At 40.7% G+C, this 21346-nt stretch overlaps 1 protein-coding gene across 2 annotated transcripts in view; it reads right to left on the reverse strand.

Annotated features, from left to right (window-relative positions):
- Positions 1 to 325: 325 nt before the first annotated feature.
- dnmt3bb.1 (DNA (cytosine-5-)-methyltransferase 3 beta, duplicate b.1) overlaps positions 326 to 21346 on the reverse strand; it is a 40289-nt gene continuing 19268 nt past the window's right edge. For both annotated transcript variants that reach the window (XM_056423457.1, XM_056423458.1), the window contains exons 4-22: positions 20988 to 21073; positions 20752 to 20886; positions 19290 to 19442; positions 16662 to 16820; positions 16442 to 16549; positions 15510 to 15651; positions 15274 to 15399; positions 14908 to 14952; positions 14741 to 14820; positions 14314 to 14426; positions 14005 to 14188; positions 10198 to 10282; positions 9923 to 10068; positions 6672 to 6762; positions 6222 to 6370; positions 5612 to 5697; positions 4874 to 4943; positions 4650 to 4768; positions 326 to 3206 (exon numbers count right to left, since the gene is read on the reverse strand). In XM_056423457.1, the coding sequence (XP_056279432.1) occupies positions 3065 to 3206; positions 4650 to 4768; positions 4874 to 4943; positions 5612 to 5697; positions 6222 to 6370; positions 6672 to 6762; positions 9923 to 10068; positions 10198 to 10282; positions 14005 to 14188; positions 14314 to 14426; positions 14741 to 14820; positions 14908 to 14952; positions 15274 to 15399; positions 15510 to 15651; positions 16442 to 16549; positions 16662 to 16820; positions 19290 to 19442; positions 20752 to 20886; positions 20988 to 21073 (2219 nt within the window). In that variant the 3' untranslated portion in view covers positions 326 to 3064. The remainder of the gene's footprint in view (positions 3207 to 4649; positions 4769 to 4873; positions 4944 to 5611; positions 5698 to 6221; positions 6371 to 6671; positions 6763 to 9922; positions 10069 to 10197; positions 10283 to 14004; positions 14189 to 14313; positions 14427 to 14740; positions 14821 to 14907; positions 14953 to 15273; positions 15400 to 15509; positions 15652 to 16441; positions 16550 to 16661; positions 16821 to 19289; positions 19443 to 20751; positions 20887 to 20987; positions 21074 to 21346) is intronic.

The raw sequence follows: 21346 nt of genomic DNA on the forward strand, positions 1-21346 counted from the left end.
TTCTCATAATTAATTAAACTATACTCCTAAAAAAATGTATTAGTTGAGATATAGGGTAACTGATACATCATTTAATTATCTTGTAAAATCCAAATCAATGTCGTCTTTTAAACACTTTAGGTTATCAGACATGCAATTACATTTTTAATGTATGATTGTATATCCTAAATAATTATGGAGTCACTAAATAAGAATGTGGTGATTAACCAATAATGAAAATAATGCTAACTTTTTTCAAATGTACAGATATTTTGACCCAGAGAAAAAAGACAACAAAAGATGAATGAACAAAACATATTAAGATTTCACACAGGACTCATGGAAGTGTTTTTTTATTTTTTTATTGAGTAAACACTATATATTGGTTGCTATAGGAAGTCAATGAACATAACAAAATACTGCAACACTAATTAGAAAAAGTATTAAAAATAGCACAGAATCTGTTCTTTTGAAATGCTTTTTGCAAACAAAAAAGCGTTCAGCAAAATAAATCCTCAAATGGAATCCTGATAAAATATATCTCACTAAAAGGTTGTAGTATAAAAAGTACATACTTCTGATATTAACAAGCAAGCCTACATCTACACAACACAAGTTTTCAAAAACCTATTGATTAACATGCTCCACAATGTACTATAACAGAAAGCTGTATACGCTGAATAACTTTGTCCTGTATGACAGTTACAAAAAGAATAGAAAAATCTATAGATTTTTGCTAACTGTTTTTAAGCAAAACATGCAACAATCTGAGAAATATTACTCAGTAATGGAAACAATTACAAAATAGAGTAAAGAGGCTCCTGTGGCACTTTAAGGGAACTTTAACTGAGCACCAGAGAGTACTTATACATTTCTTAATGAACTGCTCATTTAAACATGAAATAAAAAAAGAAAGCTTGTGCATTTTGTTCGTAGTTCTTGGTCAAACACTTGTAAACCTTTCTATCAAAACAATACTTAAATTGTTTAAAAATGTAAGTTCCAGTGAGAAAATACAAGCTATATATATACACACACAAGGCATATGGGAGCATAAAGCTACAGTATATATTCACAAAACAGAGATCCTTCAGGAGGAGGGATGTACAGTTGCCCCTTTGTCTGAGGTAATGCCCATTTAGTATGATTTGGTGACAGTTGACAACATAAAAAAAGAGAATATATCTCAAATATATCCATTTTTTGTGAGTTTAGTTTGTTAAAATTAAGAAAATTGGGACCAATAAACTGTCCAGTAAACCCCTTTGTCTAGGGAAGATGCTCAAGCTTAAGCATACTGAATGGCACGTCAAAGAAATGTCAGTGTATAATTATGGAGGAGTATTAACTACTTCATTGCAATAACTTGTATTTTTAAGTCTCACCGAAAAAAACAGTTCTTCTGGCATCAAATGTGCACCACATCAAACAGTTACTTGTAATTACTTATACATACTACATACCAAAGCGCGTGCACCACACAGAACAAAGCAGAGTCAGACAGCACTTTAGAGATGGTTTTCATGGCATGTCAAATGTTTTGGAAACTTAAAAGTGCATTTAAACCAAAAGTAGTCAGTAGTTCACAAGGAATATTGTGTGTTCGCCAGTGTTTCCCTTATTTTGCTTTTCAAAACCAAATGTACACACAATGACACTTACTCTTTCCTGAATTAACGTATCTTATCTTTGTGGCTCACATCACCGACATCCAACCACTACAGTGAGCTAAAACAATGGGGTTTTAACGATACAATATAAACTCCTACAAAAGGATAATTGCCATCACTCATGAGTTCTTAGCTGTCTGGAACGGTGCCCAAAAGACAATCTCTATATCTGTGTTTTTGCATTGGCTTGTTTCAAGTATTTGTACGTAGCTATCAGGGAGATATCTCTGTGACAATATAACTAACGTTTCATACAATCTTTACAACCACATTTTTATCTAATCTTTAATAAAAGTTGAAGCTATTTTGTTCACATGAACTTATCTCAAAGCAAAAGACAACAAGCTAAATTATTGTGTTTTTCTTTCACAACAGAAAAACTATGAATAGCAACTAAATATAAAGGAAAATGTCCTGCTTCATCTCCAGGTTAGCCTGCTGTGCACTAGTTTCCATTGCTAAATGTATTTTCCATACGGAGTACTCTATTCTTTCCATATTCAAATCTAAATATGTTGTAATTTCAACAAATATGAAAATATATTTTATTAGCATTGAACAACCACAAGACTTTCAAAGTACCTGTGTGGCGTAGAATGTTTTTCTTAAATAATGTTTCTGTTTTATTGATCAATTATTTTTTGTATAATTTAGCATTGTTGTGGATATGTATTATCTTAGAATTCTGACAGGTAACCTTGATATCATGTTTTGACTTTTCTGAACCCCTTTTTTGAGAAAATACACATAGGTCTGATTCTAGTGAAACAGCATATCGGCCCCAATCTGTTTGTCTAAAGACTTTGGTTCAAGTTTTTTTAAATAATAGCCTGTCACACATTTTAATCATCAGCTAAACGGAGTCATAAACATCCTCTGAAATGTGTACACGTCCTGAGAGAAAGGTTTGATACAGTGCTGTAAAAAGCTGTACCTTTGGTGCCATGTTGTTCTCTATTTTCTACAACTAAGTGTTGTCAACTCAAAACAATACCTTCTCAGGGCATTTCAAAAAAAAGAAAATCACTGAACTGGCCTAATCTTAATAATCAAAACAGGTGAGTCAGGTTTTGCCATCTTTTCCTTCTAACTCAGCTGAACTTCCAGAGAGGCAAAGCCCTCTCAAGGCCGTGGTTATGGAAGATATAACCGGTGATGCTATTAAAAAGACAGCCCATGCTTTATTTGTTCATCTCGGTGTTATGTGTGTTTAAGGCTGCAGCGCATTATCACCAGACACAAAAACAGCTAGTTTCACTGTTTTCCAGCTACACTGATTTGAAAATAAACTGGTTATTCTCCTTCAAGACTGAAGAGAAACAACTTCTAAAAAATGTGGCCGGCGGCTGATGTTCCTGGAGCCAGTATCACAGTGGAAAAGCTGGTGTGTCATTACAACGGGTGATGGCTGGCGTCTATTCACAGGCGAAGTAGTCTTTCAGTGGTGCGAACAGATGACGGATGACGGGAACGCTCCAGGACCGGCCCAGGAGCTTCTGTCTGGCACCGCGACCCATGTTGGACACATCAGTGTAGTGGACAGGGAAGCCAAAGATCCTGCAGGGTAAGAAATCAGAAACCAGTTTGTTCAGGTTGAACCGTGGTGACCCGAGTCCCGAGATATCTGTAAAAGGACTCAATGAATCTATATGTGTGTCAATCAATGTGTTGTTCTCGAGGCTGTTGCGATGATGCTACGCCAAGGGTTAGCCGTCCTGTCGGGGAGAAAGTTGATCTTTTCTTAACCTTTTGAAAACTGCCCTATTTTTGAGGTTTATGCTCGAAATAAGATACCCAAACTAAAAAGGGTGTATCTCTGCAACCACAAAGGCTATTTGAATAATGTTGGGAGCTTTTGTTCAGATGTTTAAATATTAGTATATATGTTACTGGTTAAGAGTAAATAAAGATGAAACACAGCAGAAATAGAAGTTTCAGGTTCGCCTAGAGAGAAAAAAGCACTTCCAGGATGATTATCTTTTGGAATGATGCACAGCAAAGGTTTAAACTAACCCAGATAATAGCACAATATGTGAACAGTCTCTCTGCAAAGTTTGACTTTGAAAAAGTGAAGCAGAAAAATAGTTAGAGAGTTTTTAGTAAACAGAATTTAGGCGAGGTCTCTAAAATGTGCATTTGGGTACATTTGAGCACCATCTGTGCCATTTGAATGTTCTCATGTAGCAAACCATATATTTCACTTGTATATTACTTATGGTGTGCAATACATCCAAATGCAGCAGTATTTGGCTTTACAACAGTAAACCAAAGATAAAAGAACGATAAAACAAAGTGGGGCTGGTCGCATGCGTCCTTGTGCGTAATGATAATTTTCCTCTCCTTCGCTGCAAAGGTTTACACAGGAAGAGATCTCAGCCAGGGAAGGGCGGGTTTTAAAAAACGGCACGTCTTTGGAATCGTTAGAGCCAATAGAATCGATTGATACGTGTGTGGAGTCCTCTTGCTTTCTAACATCTCGTTATTTCCGATAGCACCGAGCTACGTGTCGCTAGTTCCGGAAACGTTCTGAGTTGACCGACTCCTGACAAAATTATGTTTATGATATTTTAATGATTATTTTAGTTGGTGTTTGAGTTGTGTTGAAATGGCTGACTGATTCTTATAGCCCAAGTTGTGTTCTTTAATTTGATGTGCAACATCAATATAATTGCTCATGTGTATTATAATTGTTTAGATAGTTTAACCACAATGTAAAAAAAAGTCCCCCTATTGGGCTCAGAGGGGTGCTTCAGGAGGCTAGTTCCTTCCTTTGTAAAGTACCCGGCAATGAACATTCTGCAGTCCGCATACACTGCAAGACTAATGACTGCGGCATTGGTACTATTCAAATGACCATGGACAAGAGTTCAATGCCCTACTGCTATTCTATTTAAATCATTGTGTTAAATCCAACTAAATTACTCATATATTTGATCTTCTGAAGGGTCTTTATGTGTGTGTGTGTGTGTGTGTGTGTGTGTGTGTGTGGTTCCTGCTAACCTCTCCAGCTCAGTGCACCAAAGTATGTCCTCTTTCCCGTTCATTATGACAGGGAAGTGTTGATCCTTCCCTTGTTTGATGGAGTTGGAGCGGGTAGTGATGGTACGCACCTTCCCAAACTACGAAAACAACAAATACACGATCAAAGAAGAGACCAAGTAGCCATTTTAGAAGTGTAACCTGTGAAGAGTGACTTTGTTCTGTATTCCGTAGATATATCAAACCTTTGCAACTCTTCCGTGATCCAGACAGTCCTGCAGCTTCAGCTTGTCCATCCCAGAGGCACACAGAGGCCTGATACAGAGAGGAGTATTCACATACATTATTGAAAATAGTAGTAAAATATATATATATATACTTATATACATATATATATACAGGACTGTCTCAGAAAATTAGAATATTGTGATAAAGTTCTTTATTTTCTGTAATGCAATTAAAAAAACAAAAATGTCATGCATTCTGGATTCATTACAAATCAACTGAAATATTGCAAGCCTTTTATTCTTTTAATATTTAATATTTTTTAATTGCATTACAGAAAATAAAGAACTTTATCACAATATTCTAATTTTCTGAGACAGTCCTGTATATATAAATCATAGGCAAAACCCACACAAAACAATACTATGATGCAACATTGTCGGTCCGCAACAAACAATTATTTTCATGATCAATTCGTCTGATGATTATTTTTTAAACTAACTAAAAACATTTTTAAATGTCCATCTCAATTTCTCAAAGGTGATGTCTTCAAAGCTCAAAGGTCATGTTTTGTCAGTCCAATCCCGAAAATATAAAATGTTATAGGGTCTAATAGTTTATTTGCAATTATTGCATGAAAGATTACTTTAACTGGCAATATCTTTCTGTCATATCACTCATTGATATGTTGAAAATTCGTCGCAGCTCTGGCAACATATTATTAAAGGAACTGAGACGATGATGGCGAGTTGCTCTACCTGTTCATGCCCGGCAGGTTTCCCCAGAAGTATCGGGCACGGTGAGCAGCAGACACCTCAATAGCATCAATCATCACAGGATTACACTGCAACGGAAATGAAGAAACACAAAGACACACATTGATTACTCAATTGAACTCATCAGAATCAAAAATATACAACGCCTAAAAATGATTCACAGGCACTTTCTTGTCTTTGGCTCAATGGACAAATCACTCTGGCTTACAACATACGACAAGGGGGGATCATTGAATTTATAATAATAAAAAAATACATTAAAATAAGTATTCAAAGAAACATTTTTTAACAGATTTCACGTGTTAAATTTGAGAATGGAGTGTGACGTTTTGTTCCCTCGTAGGGAACTTTTTCTTTAAATTAGTCTGGTTGTCTGTTCAGTAATTTGCTAAATAGTCTTAAAAACAAACATGAACAAGAATAATGATAAAATTGTGATGATATTTATTTCTCATATCACCCACTTCAGGGTTTGGTCTAAAACTAAATTGTTGGTCTAAAATTAGGTTTTCAGGTTGAGCTGCTTGAACTACACATGGACAATGTTCCTTCACGGATGTCTTTGGTTTATGTTTTTGTTCATATAACTCACCTCTAGGAATCGTGAGATGTCCCTCTTGTCATTGACGCCCATGGCGACCACGTTCTCGAACATCCAGAAGAACGGCCTGTCCTCTCCTTCTTTGGGTCTGGCCTTGCTCAGCAGGCGGTAAAACTCAAAGAACAGCCTCCCTGTCCCTTCTGGAGCAACAAAGCACGCAGAACACACTGAACTTCTTCCTCATGAGATTTAGCGATACAGGCACCTCCCAGTAGCCACTCCATATAACCTTTTAAACATGAAACACTAAGTATATTTTAAGTAAAACTGTGGGTATTCAGGCAATATAAAAAACTAAAAGCATTCACCTAAACTCATAATAGTGAAATTAAAATTATTATAAAACAGAGATTCACCACCACAGCCATTCACTGCTCAAAATCTTGTGTACATTAGTGCAAAACAAACTTTACTGAAACAAAGTCCCCGGCAGGTACCAACCATAGAGCCCTTTCCTGGCGGGATTGACGATTGACAGGTCGTTGCAGGGACTTCCTCCTATCACCAGATCAAACGGACCCCAGTCCAGAAGCTGAGAGTAGACAACAGCACCACCAAGTGTTAGACTGAGGAAAATGCAGCTACTGAATGAATAAACAGCAACAGAACTCCTTATGTAAAATATTCCCAAAATGTTATGCATCTTCTGCAACTGTACTTACAAAAATGTACCATGAGCAAAACAAATATTCCTTATTCAACCCTCAAACAACTTTTTTTCAGCTGAAAACCATTGAGAGAGTTGTTGATTTATTCAGGATTCCTGAATTCAGGTCCAAATCTTGGTATTTTAGAGCAAAGTATTGTAATTCTACATATTGTGTTATATAACTGACTGCAGACTGTAGAAGGAGGAGTGTTAACCACTAACGTTAATCACGGAGTTCCACAAGGTTCTGTGCTTGGACCAATTTTATTTACCTTATACATGCTTCCTTTGGGCAATATTATCAGGAAACACTCCATAAACTTTCATTGTTATGCAGATGATACTCAACTATATTTATCGATAAAACCAGAGGAGAGCAACCAACTCGGTAAAATTCAAGCATGTCTTAAAGACATAAAAACATGGATGACCTGCAATTTCTTGATGTTAAACTCAGACAAAACCGAAGTAATTTTAATCGCCCTGAGCACCTCAGAGATCAATTATCTGGTGATGTGGATTCTGTAGACGGCATTGCCCTGGCATCCAACACCACTGTAAAGAATCTTGGCGTTATCTTTGATCGGGACTTGTCCTTTAACTCCCACGTAAAGCAAATCTCAAGGACTGCATTCTTTCATCTACGAAATATTTCAAAACTCAGGCACATCTTGTCTCAAAAGATGCAGAAAAATTGGTTCACGTTCGTTACTTGAGACTGGATTACTGCAACTCCTTATTATCAGGCTGCTCTAATAAGTCTCTTAGGTCCCTCCAGTTGATCCAGAATGCTGCAGCTCGTGTTCTCACGAAAACTAAGAAAAGAGATCACATGACTCCTGCACTAGCTGCTCTGCACTGGCTCCCCGTAAAATCAAGAATCACTTTTAAAATTCTTCTCTTAACGTACAAAGCCTTGATTGGTGATGCTCCATCATATCTTAAGGAGCTTGTAGTACCATATTGCCCCACTAGAGAGCTGCCTCACTAAATGTCGGGCTATTTGTGGTTCCTAGAGTCTTAAAAAGTAGAATGGGAGCCAGAGCCTTTAGTTATCAAGCTCCTCTTTATGGAACCAGCTTCCAATTTCAGTCCGGGAGGCAGACACAGTCACCTCGTTTAAGAGTAGACTTAAGACCTTCCTCTTTGACAGAGCTTATAGTTAGAGCTGAATCAGGTTCACCTGGTCCAGCCCCTTGATATGCTGCTATAGGCTTATAGCTGCCGGGGGACGTTTTAGGATGCACTGAGTACCTATCTCCTCTTTTTTCTCTCCTTAAGGATGAATTTTCATCTCTCAATCACACGTTACTAACTCTGCTTTCTCCCCGGAGTCCTTGTGACTTCACGTCTCATGGGGTCATCGGACCCTATGAGACGGCATAGATCCTATCTGCCTGATGGATCATTGAGGTCTGGGTCGTGGAATTCCTGCTCCTGACTACGCCACTGTCCTGTTGAGACTCCGCCTACTGTTGAGACTCCGCCCACTCCTCCTCCCCACCGCCATCTGCCTGATGGCTCGTGGAGGTCTCCATCGTGGAATATGCCTACTATGAACTATTCATACACTCTATCATATTCATTGAATGTATTTTAACTCTAAATCTGTCCTTCTGTACACATTACATCTATTGCATCTGTCCATCCTAGGAGAGGGATCCTCCTCTGTTGCTCTCCTCCAGGTTTCTTCCCTTTTTTTCCCCCTGAAGGGTTATTTGGGAGTTTTTCCTGGTCCGATGTGAGGTTTTGGGGCAGGGATGTCTATGTGTACAGATTGTAAAGCACTCCGAGACAAATTTGTAATTTGTGAAATTGGGCTATACAAATAAACTGAATTGAATTGAATTAGTGAAGAGTAGCTGTTACCCTTTTAATTAGGGGTTCGGTCTCTTGTGCTAATTGCTAGCATACACATATCCCCGTCTTACATGATTGTAAACTCTATTTTGTGGACCATTACCGAAACACAATCATAACAATAGTCAGCATGCTGGTGATTAGCATTAGGTACTCTATAGAAAGCATATTTAAGAAGCTCAAACCAGACTGATATTTGGTCCTTTTAACTTAAAACGATAAATCCATAATTAATAGAAGAAAATTAAATAGTTGCTTATTAATTTGTTCTTGATTGAGAATTAATTAACTGATTAATTAATTAATTTCAACCCCCATCTTAACTGGGCACATGTTGTTGTTCTCTTTCACCCTCTCTTACAGAATCAAAGTAATGAAGAGAGAAACAAATAAATGAAGGAGTGACAAACACACACACACTCACTCACTCTCAGTGTGACGAACAAATGAAAGGCTCCCGCTGGGGATTTGAGGAGGTTGAAGATGCTCTTTGTCACTGCAGCTGCCAGCTTCTGTTTGGTGTGTGTAGGTGTTTCAGTGTTTGAACACACCTCAGCGACATCCACACAACTACGTTTCCATTTAAAAAAACATATATTTTGCTACGTTTACACTTCGGAGTTTCAGAGAACGAGTTTCCAAACGCCACTGAAAGTCGGGTAAGATTGAAAACTCTGGAATGACCTCGTACTGCGGACACCCGCGTTCTCTGCTTGATTTGATCTTAGGAGCCCCGACTCATCCTTCGTTTAAACATGGATAATGGATAACAAGCGCTGTGCAGTTTAATTCTGCATTCTATAATTCTACGACTGCCGACATAAGAGGAAGAAAGCGATTATTGGAGCGAATGGCGAGCGGCGTGTCCGGCGGCATTACCCGCCCCGTGGAGCGAATGTTTGAAGTCGGTTTGCGGCACAAAAAGGAGGACTTTCTTTTTCTTATTGATGCTTATTTTGTTTTTGACTGATGTCATGACTGAATTACTAGCTTGTCTAAACACATATTATTTTGCTTGACAAGAAATAAGATATAGATTGGATTTTGATAGAAAATCCGAAGAAATAGAATTGGTGTCATTTCTTTGGTGTGTATTGTTAAATAGGTGTAAAATGTAACCATAGATGTGATGTAAAAAGAGTTAAAAAGGCATTTCTCTTTTCTGAAACCATTTCTTTCTTACGTTTTTCTTGGAGATGTTCCTGACATCATGGACGTACTGGATCCTTCCTTCATGTCGGACAACACCCACTGAGATGGAGTCCTCGCACACTTCCGACGCCACATACTGGTCCACCTTAAAACCCAGGTCCCTTAAAACCAGGTAGCCTGGAAGCACAGAGACAGTTTGGGTTATGACCTGGTGCGTTTTAGGTGAATTAAAAACTAAATGGTCAAGACATCAGTGCAAATACATTAATTCACTGTCTGTCTCTTGTCATCCACACTCGTCCTCACCAGTGGCAATGCCGTCAAACAGGGAGAGGACTCTGATTGGTCGTCTCTGCTCTGCAGGGACTGCTGGGAAAATCTTTGGTTTCTCCTAGAAATTAAGACAACTTCTATTTGAGACTTATTCTTATCTGGGCAGCAAATGTCCATATCCATTCCTGGAAAGCTGATGATACGCTCTGCTGATTAAATTCAAATTGGATTCTTACATTATAACTTTTAACGTCATAATTTTTTTTGTTATTGCAGGGTTGTTGTGCTGGATTGTACATTACGTTGTTTACATTTGTATTTATTTTAAGTTTCAAGTTTCAAGTTTCAAGTTTTTATTGTCACATCCCCTTTTATACAAGTATAATCGGTTCGTGAAATTCTTATGTGCAAAACACCAGTAGCAGACTAGAAAAAAAAAAAAGAATAAGAATGAGAATAAATATACACACCAAACACAAAAAAAAGAAGAAAATATAATAATATATATATAAAAATATATGTAATAGAATATATATATATATAATATATATATATATATATATAATATAGATATTATATATATATATCATACATATATATATAATATATATATATATATAATATAGATATTATATATATATATATATATTATATATATATATATAATATATATACATATAATAATATAATACATACAATATATATATATATTCAGAATATGATGTAGAATATGTGTTGTTGAGGTCCTCAGTCAGCATCCTTGTTCTCAGCCCTGCTGAAGAAGCTGTCCCTCAGCTGTTGATCGCGGCACTTGATTTGCGGGTATTGCCTGCCTGACGGTAGAAGGACGCCTGAAGGATGGCAGCAGGTGTGTTGTTCATCATCTTGTGCGCACCGCTTGGCGCTGGCCGCTTGGCGCCTGGGTGGTGTATGTAGGTGTCCAGGAGAGGACCCCACCACCTCCTCACGCCCGAGTGTGCGCCCCCACCACCAGCGCAGTGCCCAGTTCGCGGGGCAGGTCTGCATTCACACCCAAGCGGTGATGCAACCTGTCAATGGACTCTGATGGGTACTGTGTAGAATGTTCTGAGGATTGCGGGGATGCCTTATTAATTAGTGGCCTAATTTTACGGTGGTGATGGTGTGGTTCATGTGGATGCTCGAGAGTGTGGCTGGTGCGGAATGGTGCTCAGAGCTCCTCGGAGATGTGCAACTCTCACTGCCTCTCCGCCCTGCATCTCTACTGCAACTCTCCTCTCCTTGGCTCACTATCTCCTCCCTTCTTTCACCCTGTTGCCCGTTGAGGCTGTTCCTGGCTCTCTGGAGCACCACTGTTGCTCTCCTCCAACCCTCCTCTGTCTGAAGCTCTCTCTCTGCTGTCGCGCCAGTGGGCTTGAACAGTCAACTTGAGGTGTGTTGATGATGACGCTGTGCATGGCATGGGGCAGTGGGTGTACAGGGAGGGGGGGAGAGGGTGAGGTCGGAGCGAGGAGGGGCCTGCCATCCGGCCAGCTCGTGTTGGTCCAGTGCAGCCTCCCAGTACTCTGCCACGGGTCCCGACAGGCGGTAGAGTAGCTGTGGAAGGTAGTGCACATGGTAACAGCTGTGGGAGAGCACCTGAGCTTGGAGCTTGGCACGGTGTTGACAGCTGAGCTGTAGTGTGTAGTTGGCCACGAACATCGCAGTTCCTCTCTCCAGGTGGGAAAGAGATGTGCCATGGTGGCAGCAAGTGTGGTTAAATTTGGATCTGTTTTGATTCCCATGGTGACTCCTGTAAAAATTTGGGCAACAACAACAAATGACAGGGAGCAATGGGTGATGTCTTAGAGTTTTAGGGCCTGGTTTACAGTCATTCAGGCAGGTTACCTCGGGTGGTCAGGTTGGGCAGGGTGGATGGTTTTGAGGACAGGACTCTGGGGACAGGCACCTGGGGTGGAGAGTCTGAAGGAAGCAGAGGGGCGAGGGACTCCGGATCTGCCGGTCTGCGCATGCCAACTGGTCACCAACGCCTGCTTGATCGGGACCGCCTTCCACCGGATGTCCGGCCGCTGCTCTCCTCTGGCGAGATCAGCAGGCTGGTCTCAGGCTGCCAGGTCTCTCAGCCGGAGCTCGGCGAGGAGGCGCTGCCGCTGGTTCCGACCTTCTGCGAACCGTTTGTAGCCCTTCCACGACGGAGGTAGGGAGTTCTCTCACTTCTCCGCCTCCTCTCTTCTGAGCTGGTTCTCTTTGGCCCTCCACCTCCACCTGAGGCCTTCCTCCTTTCTTGTCCAGCCTTTCCGCTTGGCCCGGCAGAGGAGTCTGGTTCGAGCTTAGCGTTCGTCGGTTTCTTTGTATTCCATATTCCGGAGGAGTCATATTGCTGTGTTCAGTCTGAGTGCAGTAAGCGAACATCGCCCCCAGCCACGGTACTTGTTGGAATCATTCCGAACTGACTTAGGAAGGAATATCTCGGTCATTCATTGGGTGATGACGGTGAACGAGCACGGTGAATGGCGGCGTTATTTGTCAGACGACCCTGAACACATATCCCAAGCAAGCCGTCCAAAACAGGTCCTGTATCATAGACTCTCCATGTACCAGCGTTGCACTTCCCTTCACAGCGATTGGTTGCTGCTAAGCCCGTGTAGGCGGGAGTAGCGCGGAGGTTGGCGGTGGTCCGATCGAACGCGGGGGCGGAGGAGGAGGGTTTTAATCCGGGCCGGCAACTGTGGTATTTTGGAAGCCGTGAAGCCCCTCGTGTTGCTTTTAACTTTGTTCGCCTGAGAGCTTCCAGCAGAAGCGTCCGTTGAAGTCCCTTTGTTGCCAGAATGTGGGTCGGGAACCGGGCCTTGCCGAGCTCATCGTCTGGAGTTGAGCTCACATAGTGATTGTTAGTCCTGTTGCAGCAAGCTTGAGGATCAGATGCTACCCATAGTTGCAACTCCTGTGCCAGGTCCGAGTGAACAAATATTGAGTATTATTCCATCCTGGTATACAGAGGATCTTGAGATGATGAGAATGACTTGTTGCACCTCCGATCTGTTTAGATTGAGACATCTTACCTGAGGATCTTTACCTCCTGTTTGTTCTGTCCAGAGTCTTTGTTCCTCCCTCTGTGGACATGGAAATCGTAAGGCAGTCGATGGCTTCCTTGTTCTTCCTCCAGCAATTTTCCATGTCCCCCGTAGTCATAATGCGCTTGTCGGTAGCCTAGCCCGGAATTGACGTCGAGTGGGGTGGTGATCCAGTGTTGCTTCAAGACTGGTGGGTATTGAAATTTGGCTAACAAACAAATCAGCGCTTCTGATCCGTCGCAGCCGCCCTGGCGGCCGTCCAGCTAGTGAGAAAAAATATACGGGCGTAAGCCCGGTAAAATGGCAAAACTCAGCTTTGCAAAACTCTGCGCCCGGTAAGTAGGCCCGGTCCTGCTAAAAAACAACGTAAATGTAAAAAAAATAACTGGTGGCAAATAATCCAACCAATAATAATATCTAATAAATATTACTTCTTGTTTGCTGCTGTTATAACCTGACCCAGTCTGGCTTTTGGTTAAAAATATATGAATGTGTGCAGTATTTTAGAAGACATGAAACAAAAAGTCTTTGAGTTGACCACATAGTGATGTCCCCCTTTTACATTATTTTAGCTGAAGAATCTTTATCGACCCAAAGGGGTAAAACCGTGGAGTATTTCACAGTAAAAATCAGAAAATCTAGAAAAATCTTCTCCACCATATTGATTTATCTTGGTTTGGAAACGATGATATAGAATATACACATTCATATTTACAGATAAAAATAGATTTGTTCACACAAATTGGACTTTTGCCAAATAGCTGTAAAAAGAAAAAAGAAAACTCACAAACTCCTGTCCGTTGTCGTTGGTGAAGAACATCTGCAGCTTGAGGCTCCAATCGTGCCGTCGCTTCAGGGCGCCGTACTGTAACATCGGCTGGCACATGTAGCATCGCCACGGGTCCAGATAGCGAGCATTGTTAGACGCTCCGGGATCCACCAAGATGTCCAGACAGTCCACACAGAAACACCTGGAAGGAAGAGAGAAGAAGAGGTGAACGGACAGATAGACACATCGGTGGGGAAGTTATTAGGTAATGTATTGTGTGTACTGTTACTGTGTGTATGTGTGTGTGTGTGTGTGTGTGTGTCGGACCTGCAGCAGTTGGCGTTGCCGCAGAGCAGAACCTCTCGACCTCCGCAGCAGACGGTGCAGTACGACTGGTAACCGTCATCGTCGTACATGTAGGACATCTCCAGGTAAACGTCCTGACCACACACACATAAATACATCTCATGAATACATCTTCAGTTTGGGGGTATCAGGGGAGGTTTTTGACATGTTCAAGTGCAACTACTGCATTCTCAATGTGCAATGATCTTAAGTTTCAAATAAGTCTTGCAATTGTGAATCTGTATGTTTGCATTTGTGAGTCTCTCTGTGTGCATTTGCAATTATTGAGACTGATCTGACCTCATAAGGAAAGCTTCACCGACAAGAAACTCATGAAAACGTCACACTTAATAATTCAATGGGGTAAGCTACTGATGGTGGAAAATAGTAACTTGATTTGTTGCTCTACCTTGCATGTTTGGCACAGGCCTCCTTCAAACAGTGGGTGGAAGGTTACTGCTCTCATCTTCCCACAAGACAGACAGAACTCTGGACAAAATTAAACAACACGATTAATAATTCACAAATTAATTTGCACAGAAACAAACAAAAAAGAGTGAAAGAGTGAGTCTTTACCTTCTATACTCCTTTTATTTTTCAGAACTTCATTCACCATTTGTTCTGAGAGGATAAGAAGGACATTGTTATAAAGCTTCACCTTTCCTATCCAAGTTGTAACGCAGATTTTTGTTTCTATGTGCAGCCAACCTCTAATGAATACCCACCTCTACACAATAGTACACTGAGCCACATAAAACCAATGCAAAAATAATAATATGAAACATATGTTAATCTGGAAAACAAAACAAATTCCAAACGTAGCATTTTAGTTCCCGTTTAAAACTTGAACAGACAAAAAGTAGGAAAACTAAAAAGTTAAAGGAAAATAATATGCCAAATGACAAAAAACGTCCATAAGCTAGCAGCATTGTAAAAATGTACCTCTGCTGTAGGACTCCTCGGGGGCGGCGACCCTGCTCCTACAGACGCTGACTCTGGGCCGCTTGGCGCTGGGGAAATACTCTGGCAGGGAAACATCGAGGACCTGGTGGTCCAGAGGGTTGCTGTCTGCCGGGGGACACAGGAACAGTCAGACTTTACTATCATTATCTCACTGAATGGCACTTTGTTTTGTGATGGACAGTATGCGACTGGTTTGGTGCAGCTGCCTTGCTCACCGGCAGTGTGTGTAGGTTTGAGTCCCTCCTCCCCTTTGGGCAGGAAGCCCTCATTGGCCCAGTCCAGCATGGGTTTGACCTGATCATCTGCAATGTCCGACTCGCAGGGAGGAAACTTCTTCTCCGCCCGGATACTGGACATCTGTGATGAACAGATGTCAACTTTTTCTCTCAAAGGGATTCGAAACAAAAATGAATGTAGAAGCACTGACTGTAAAAATAAAGTCCACATGGTCACGTGACGTCACCCGTTGGTTTGTGGACTACGGTTTTTAAGCTTCACGTTCATCATCAGGACCAGCGTTGTCACCTGCCTCGCAACTGTCTTTTGGACCATTTGGCCATTAAAATCTCTCTCTTATTCCGCTTTAACTAACAGCAGTCACATCGCATCCAACCAAATATTTCTTCTAAAATATCTAACAACAAATGTTAAATTAAAATAAATGTTGTAGTTTTTTTCGGTTTTAAATTCAGACAGTTGAGGTGCAGTTGTTAGGTCTTTTTAGCAAAGCTTTTGCGTACCACCAAATCAGAGCTTGCGTACTACAGGTGGTATTGGTATCACAGTTTCATAATCACGGATTTACTAATTGGAGTAAATCCACATTAAAAATGCTCAGATATTCACCATGAAGAGAGATTAGGGGTTGTAAAAGACCTGTCACTAAACATTCCTCGAAGAAATATATTTAAAAGTATCACGCGTAATGGCTTCGCTCTCGGCTTCCTGACTCATATCAAATCTGTTGGTTTTACTTGGCATATGGTGCACACAGACACCACACACACACACACACACACAAACAAACAACCGATGTAATTGGAGACACCTGCGCTAAAGAGGAGGAAGAGGGAGATGGCAGGTTAACTCTGCCCAGCAACAAAGAACAAAAGTAGATAACTACCATCTAATCCACATCTACGCTTACCTCCAGTGCTTGGAAGATTGCCCTGCGGTAGGAGACCAGTTTGGTGTAGGAAGCCTGGCTGAAGAACTTGGGGAAGGCAGTGATGGAGTCCAGTTTGTCTGCTGAAACCTGGATGGAAAAGAAAACGTGGCATCCAACAAAGTACGACGTGTGCAACTATCATATGATTTCCCTCTCCCTCCCTCCTTCAGTCCGTCTGATTTGCTTCTTCCCTCCTCACCTCAGAGAACTTTCCATCTCCAAACCACTGCAGCCACCTCATGCCGTTGCTGGCCTGCCGTTTGTCGGTGGCGCGCCACGTCACCACGATGCCGGGCCACCAAGAAAAGCCTTTGATCTTTCCCCACACCAGCTCGCCAATACTAAAACCCTTGTTGTCCTGGATGGAGGAGGCAGAGTGTATATGGATCATGTTCGGATCTTGTACTGTGTACCACTTTAGTAAAGAGAAACTGTGAGTGGCAGAAGAGAGGAAAAAGGAAGATAATGGTAAGAGAGATTGGTTTGACAGAAAGCTGTGAAGATATCTGTAGGATTTAAGATATCTGGAAAAACTGAAAACCTTGCAGGACATTGGGCCAATTCCTAAAAACCTGCATGGTCTTGGAAGAAGACGTAGAAAGGAAAAACGAAAGAAAGAGGCAAAACAATGTTGATATTTTGGTAGAAACATCTCAAGTTTCTTATAAAACCAATAAATACTAGAATAGAAGATAGAGAATAATATATTAACTTATTTGCATTTCCATGGCTAGTTTAACAGTATTAAAGATTAACGATGAAAGCAAAGGATAAAAAGAGGACATGTCAAGAGGAGAACAGAGAGACAAACACAAATTGTGCAAAACACTTTTGTTTCCTCAGAGAAAGGAGGAGAATATAGATGGAATATCAAAATGAAAGCTTTAGATAAAATCCTCTTCGCTAGATTACAAAACCAAATGTTTTGTTGGAGAGAGGAAGAGAGATATGTTTAGAGAAGAAGGTTTAGCTAACATTTGATTAAAGAAACAAATCCTGTACCCTGTCTTTAATAAAAAAGTAGTGTCCTTTAAGTCAGAGCATTTGGAAACAGACGTAAAACAGAGATTGCCCTGGATGTATCAATAAAATGTAATATATCGAGAACACATTTGCATATCTTTAAAGCATCAAACCATAATAGTGTTTGTCCACTTTGGCATCACTCTCCACCTGAACACACTTTGTAGTCTGCTGTGTGTGTTTCCTTTATTTCGGCTGTTAGCTTTGCAATTTAAAGAAGGCATCAAACATCCCTGATAAAACCATAATTGGTCCATTTTTCTTTCTTTCTTTTGCAAATGATGTGTGCTAGTTTTTGAGCATGTGAGATTTCTATGCTTGCAAAAAAATTCCAGTTGAGCCTATCTGATCCGTCGGTCTGCTTTAAGAGAGAAAACCCCATTAGGCTTTGAAAGGTTGCACTGCTCCACTGACTTCAGCCGGGTACAAGTGAAAACACCCACGGCCGCACAATGAGACGCATCAGCGTGCACAAAAAAAACAAGTGTACTATGAGATTTCGTGCACGCAGGCAGACCTGAGGTATGCAAAGCTGTATGAGTATGCACCACACACACACACATACACACACACACAGGCCCTCCTGTGCAGACTGGTGGTCGTCATGACTTGAATTAAACTATTGATACACAGCAAACACGGTCAGATTGTGAGTGAGTGTGTGTTTCTGTGGCCACCTGCACGAACACAAGGCCAGGTGGGGGTGGGGGTGGGAGGGGGGTGTTGTGTGGTCTGAGAAGGGAGTTACCCTTCTTCTCTTTCTCTCCTTGCCAAACCTTCACTTCCCCTTTTTGAAATAAGCTGCCTCGATTCAGCTACCTCTCTCTTTTTCTTTCCCTTTGCACATCCGTAACGCATTTCAAAGAGTGCTTACAAAAAATTCCCTTAAAAAAAGATTGTTAGTATCGTGCAATGTACAGTAAATGCACATTGTTTGTCAGCAACCACTGATATGATAAAGTAGGAGGAAGTTGGCCATGAGTGCTCTGATTGATTTATCAGTCAGTTAACACAACCGTCGTAATGTTGTTTTCATGAAAACTCAACTCCTGGAATTTGTTTCTGGTTTTCTTCACCACTGTTTCAGAAAAAAATAAATATCAGAAGTAACAGGGAACCAGCTAAAAGTGACACATTTTATTTTTTTAGTGTGTGTTTTAGTGTGTTTTAAGTGCTGTGTGGTGGATCTAATGTATGCCGATTTGGAAAAGTAACTGATAACTATTTAAATAGGCTTTAAAGAATTACATTTGAGAATGGAATTTGGTTTGGTGTTTTGTTACCTCAAGGGTTATATTTATTGAACATAGGGCAATGAGCTTAGTTGTACTGTTCAGTAACTTAGTGTTTAACAATTGTGATAAGGCCGTTGATTGTGATCCTGTCTGAACATAATCGCACATCACATTCTTGCCATATCGCCCACTTTTATTTCAAGGTATATTTCTAACGTCTGTAAGTTCAATTCTATACTTTTATTGTATCTAAATGAACCTTGCAGTGTAAACTAAAAAATTGCCCAGGATGCTCAAACCTCCGAGGCTGCAATTTTGCTACATTTTTCTTAATTGTAAATGAATGCCACAATGATACAAAAACACAAATCAAGTCCACTTTCACACATATGTGAGTCCAGAAAAAAACAATTATATTCGCAAAATACGCATATTAAGTTCAGCATCTGCAGATATACTGTACTTTATTTTCCATCCACCTGCCCCCATGCGTGGATGGAGGTCTAAACTCTAGTCCTGATATCTGATTCGTGACCCTCCATCCTTCCTCCTCCAAACATACACCTTACGTTGTACTCTGGCTGGATCTCAGAGCTGGATGAGGTGCTGATGCTCTGGGCCGAGTCCTTGGAGTCTTGTTCTATCAGCTCGGGACGAGGGGCCTCTGAGACCCCACTGGACGCATTCACTGCCACCCGAGGACCACCGCCGCCACCACCAGACTGATGTAGAGAGACAGAGATGAAGATAGTATATTTATTTTTTAGACTCAAAGGAATATTTGTGTGGGAGCAAGAGAGAAAAATAAGATGTTTCTTTTCAGACGTCATCATCCCTCCTTCATACCAATGTTAAAGGGACAGATGTTTTGAAGTGGGGTTGTATGAGATGCTTTTCCATCCTAAGTTTATCACCTATAGTAGATGGCGGTCAGCATGCCTCAAGTTTGAAGGAACATGCAGGAGTACCAGTGGAAGAGCAACGCTAAAGCTGGAGTTAAAGTAACTGTTTTTGTCAATGGCAAGTGGCTTTGAAGAGAGAAGAGGTTTCAGTTCCCAGTCGGTAATAACTGTCTGACAGCAGGCGGAAGCTGTGAAGATATTGCTCGTACTCACGTCTGTTTCTCCAAACTGGGGGTGTGCTGACCGCCTACTAATGTAGTAAATACACTGATTCTGATGAGGAGTTTTGCTCCCTGCTTCTCAGTCCATGCTCTAATAGCTGATATCTAACCAGGATTAGATCAAGTCAATTTATGGAAGACAGCGAATGGTAGAGAACAATGTTGGAACACGGCTGCTTTCAAGTCCATTTCTTTTCATTGTATTGGTACAGTGAAAATCCTGACAACAAATGTGGTTGTGTGTCGTTGAAGGAAAATTAAAATTTCTGTGTAGACAAAGTAAAGCAGCTTTCGACTAGAGAACCAGAATAAATCAAATGTAATGGCAGAGAAAACAACCACAGCAAAGGAATATCATCATGTTTCAGCTTTTAAAAAAGACTTACTGGCACTCTTATTTCTGTGTTATCATCAACATATTTGTTGAACAGTAGATGGAGGGACAAAAAGTTGCATCTACTTTTGCAGAATTGTTTTGAAAAATTGCTTCCGATTTTCACGAAAATTGGATGGGAACCAGAAAGGTAAAAAACAAACAAAACAAGACGGAATATATGAATCTTTCTTATTCTTCGATGTTTTCAACAAGTAAAACCTGCATTAAATGTGTTTTATTTACAACCACATCGTCGGAGACGTTGACGTCATTATTCTTACCCACAGGTCTTTTATGGCGACATCAGAATGTGGGGAAGTAAAGAAGAAAATGTCCTAGTTCGTCCTGGCCAAGGACTAAGGACCCAATTTAGATTATTTTGACGTTTGGTGATTCATCAAATAAGGAAGCACATACCATGAAGAAAGTTAGTTGACTAAAATGTATAATAAAATAAGCACTACAGCATTTGTAAATGGAAAACATCATGTGGTTTAGCATGGGGTAAGGCACATTTGTGAAGTGTGTTTACCAGTAACATTCTGGGCTTGTGTTTGCGGTTCTGTCTGCGAGGCTTGTGCGTGTGCGGCTTCGGACCGGCCTGAAAGATGGTCCTGGGTCGAGGCGTCTTTCTCAAACCCAGCTGAGACGCTCCTGAAGTTTTGTCCTGTAAACAAACACACAACAACACACACTCAAGAGGATTACATCTCCCATCTTCCAAAAAGAAGCTTTAGTAAATTAAAGTTTGTATGCCTGGGGTCACACCTCGCTGCCGGAGTCCCAGGTAGTTTCCTCCTCCTCTGACTTCTTCCTGCTCCTCTTCCTACTTCCCCCTGATCCTTGGTTACCATCTGAGAAAATAAAAAGCTAGAGATCAACGGAAGGTTTGACAGATGGCTCTAAAAGTAATTTAATAATTTCAAGAGATAATGTGCAACTAGCAGGACAGTCATTTCTCCTGAAATACATTTCTGGAATTTCCTTTCAAAAGGACTTCAAAAGTGAACATTAATAATGTTTATATTGCCCTTTCCAGGAAACTTCTAAATCTACAGTTAATATCAGTTACTTCCTATTAAAATGTTAGGGTCATAATCTTTTTAGGCATTTCAAAAACAATGAGC

The sequence above is a fragment of the Pseudoliparis swirei genome, chromosome 9, assembly GCF_029220125.1.
Source record: "Pseudoliparis swirei isolate HS2019 ecotype Mariana Trench chromosome 9, NWPU_hadal_v1, whole genome shotgun sequence".
NCBI lineage: Eukaryota > Metazoa > Chordata > Actinopteri > Perciformes > Liparidae > Pseudoliparis > Pseudoliparis swirei.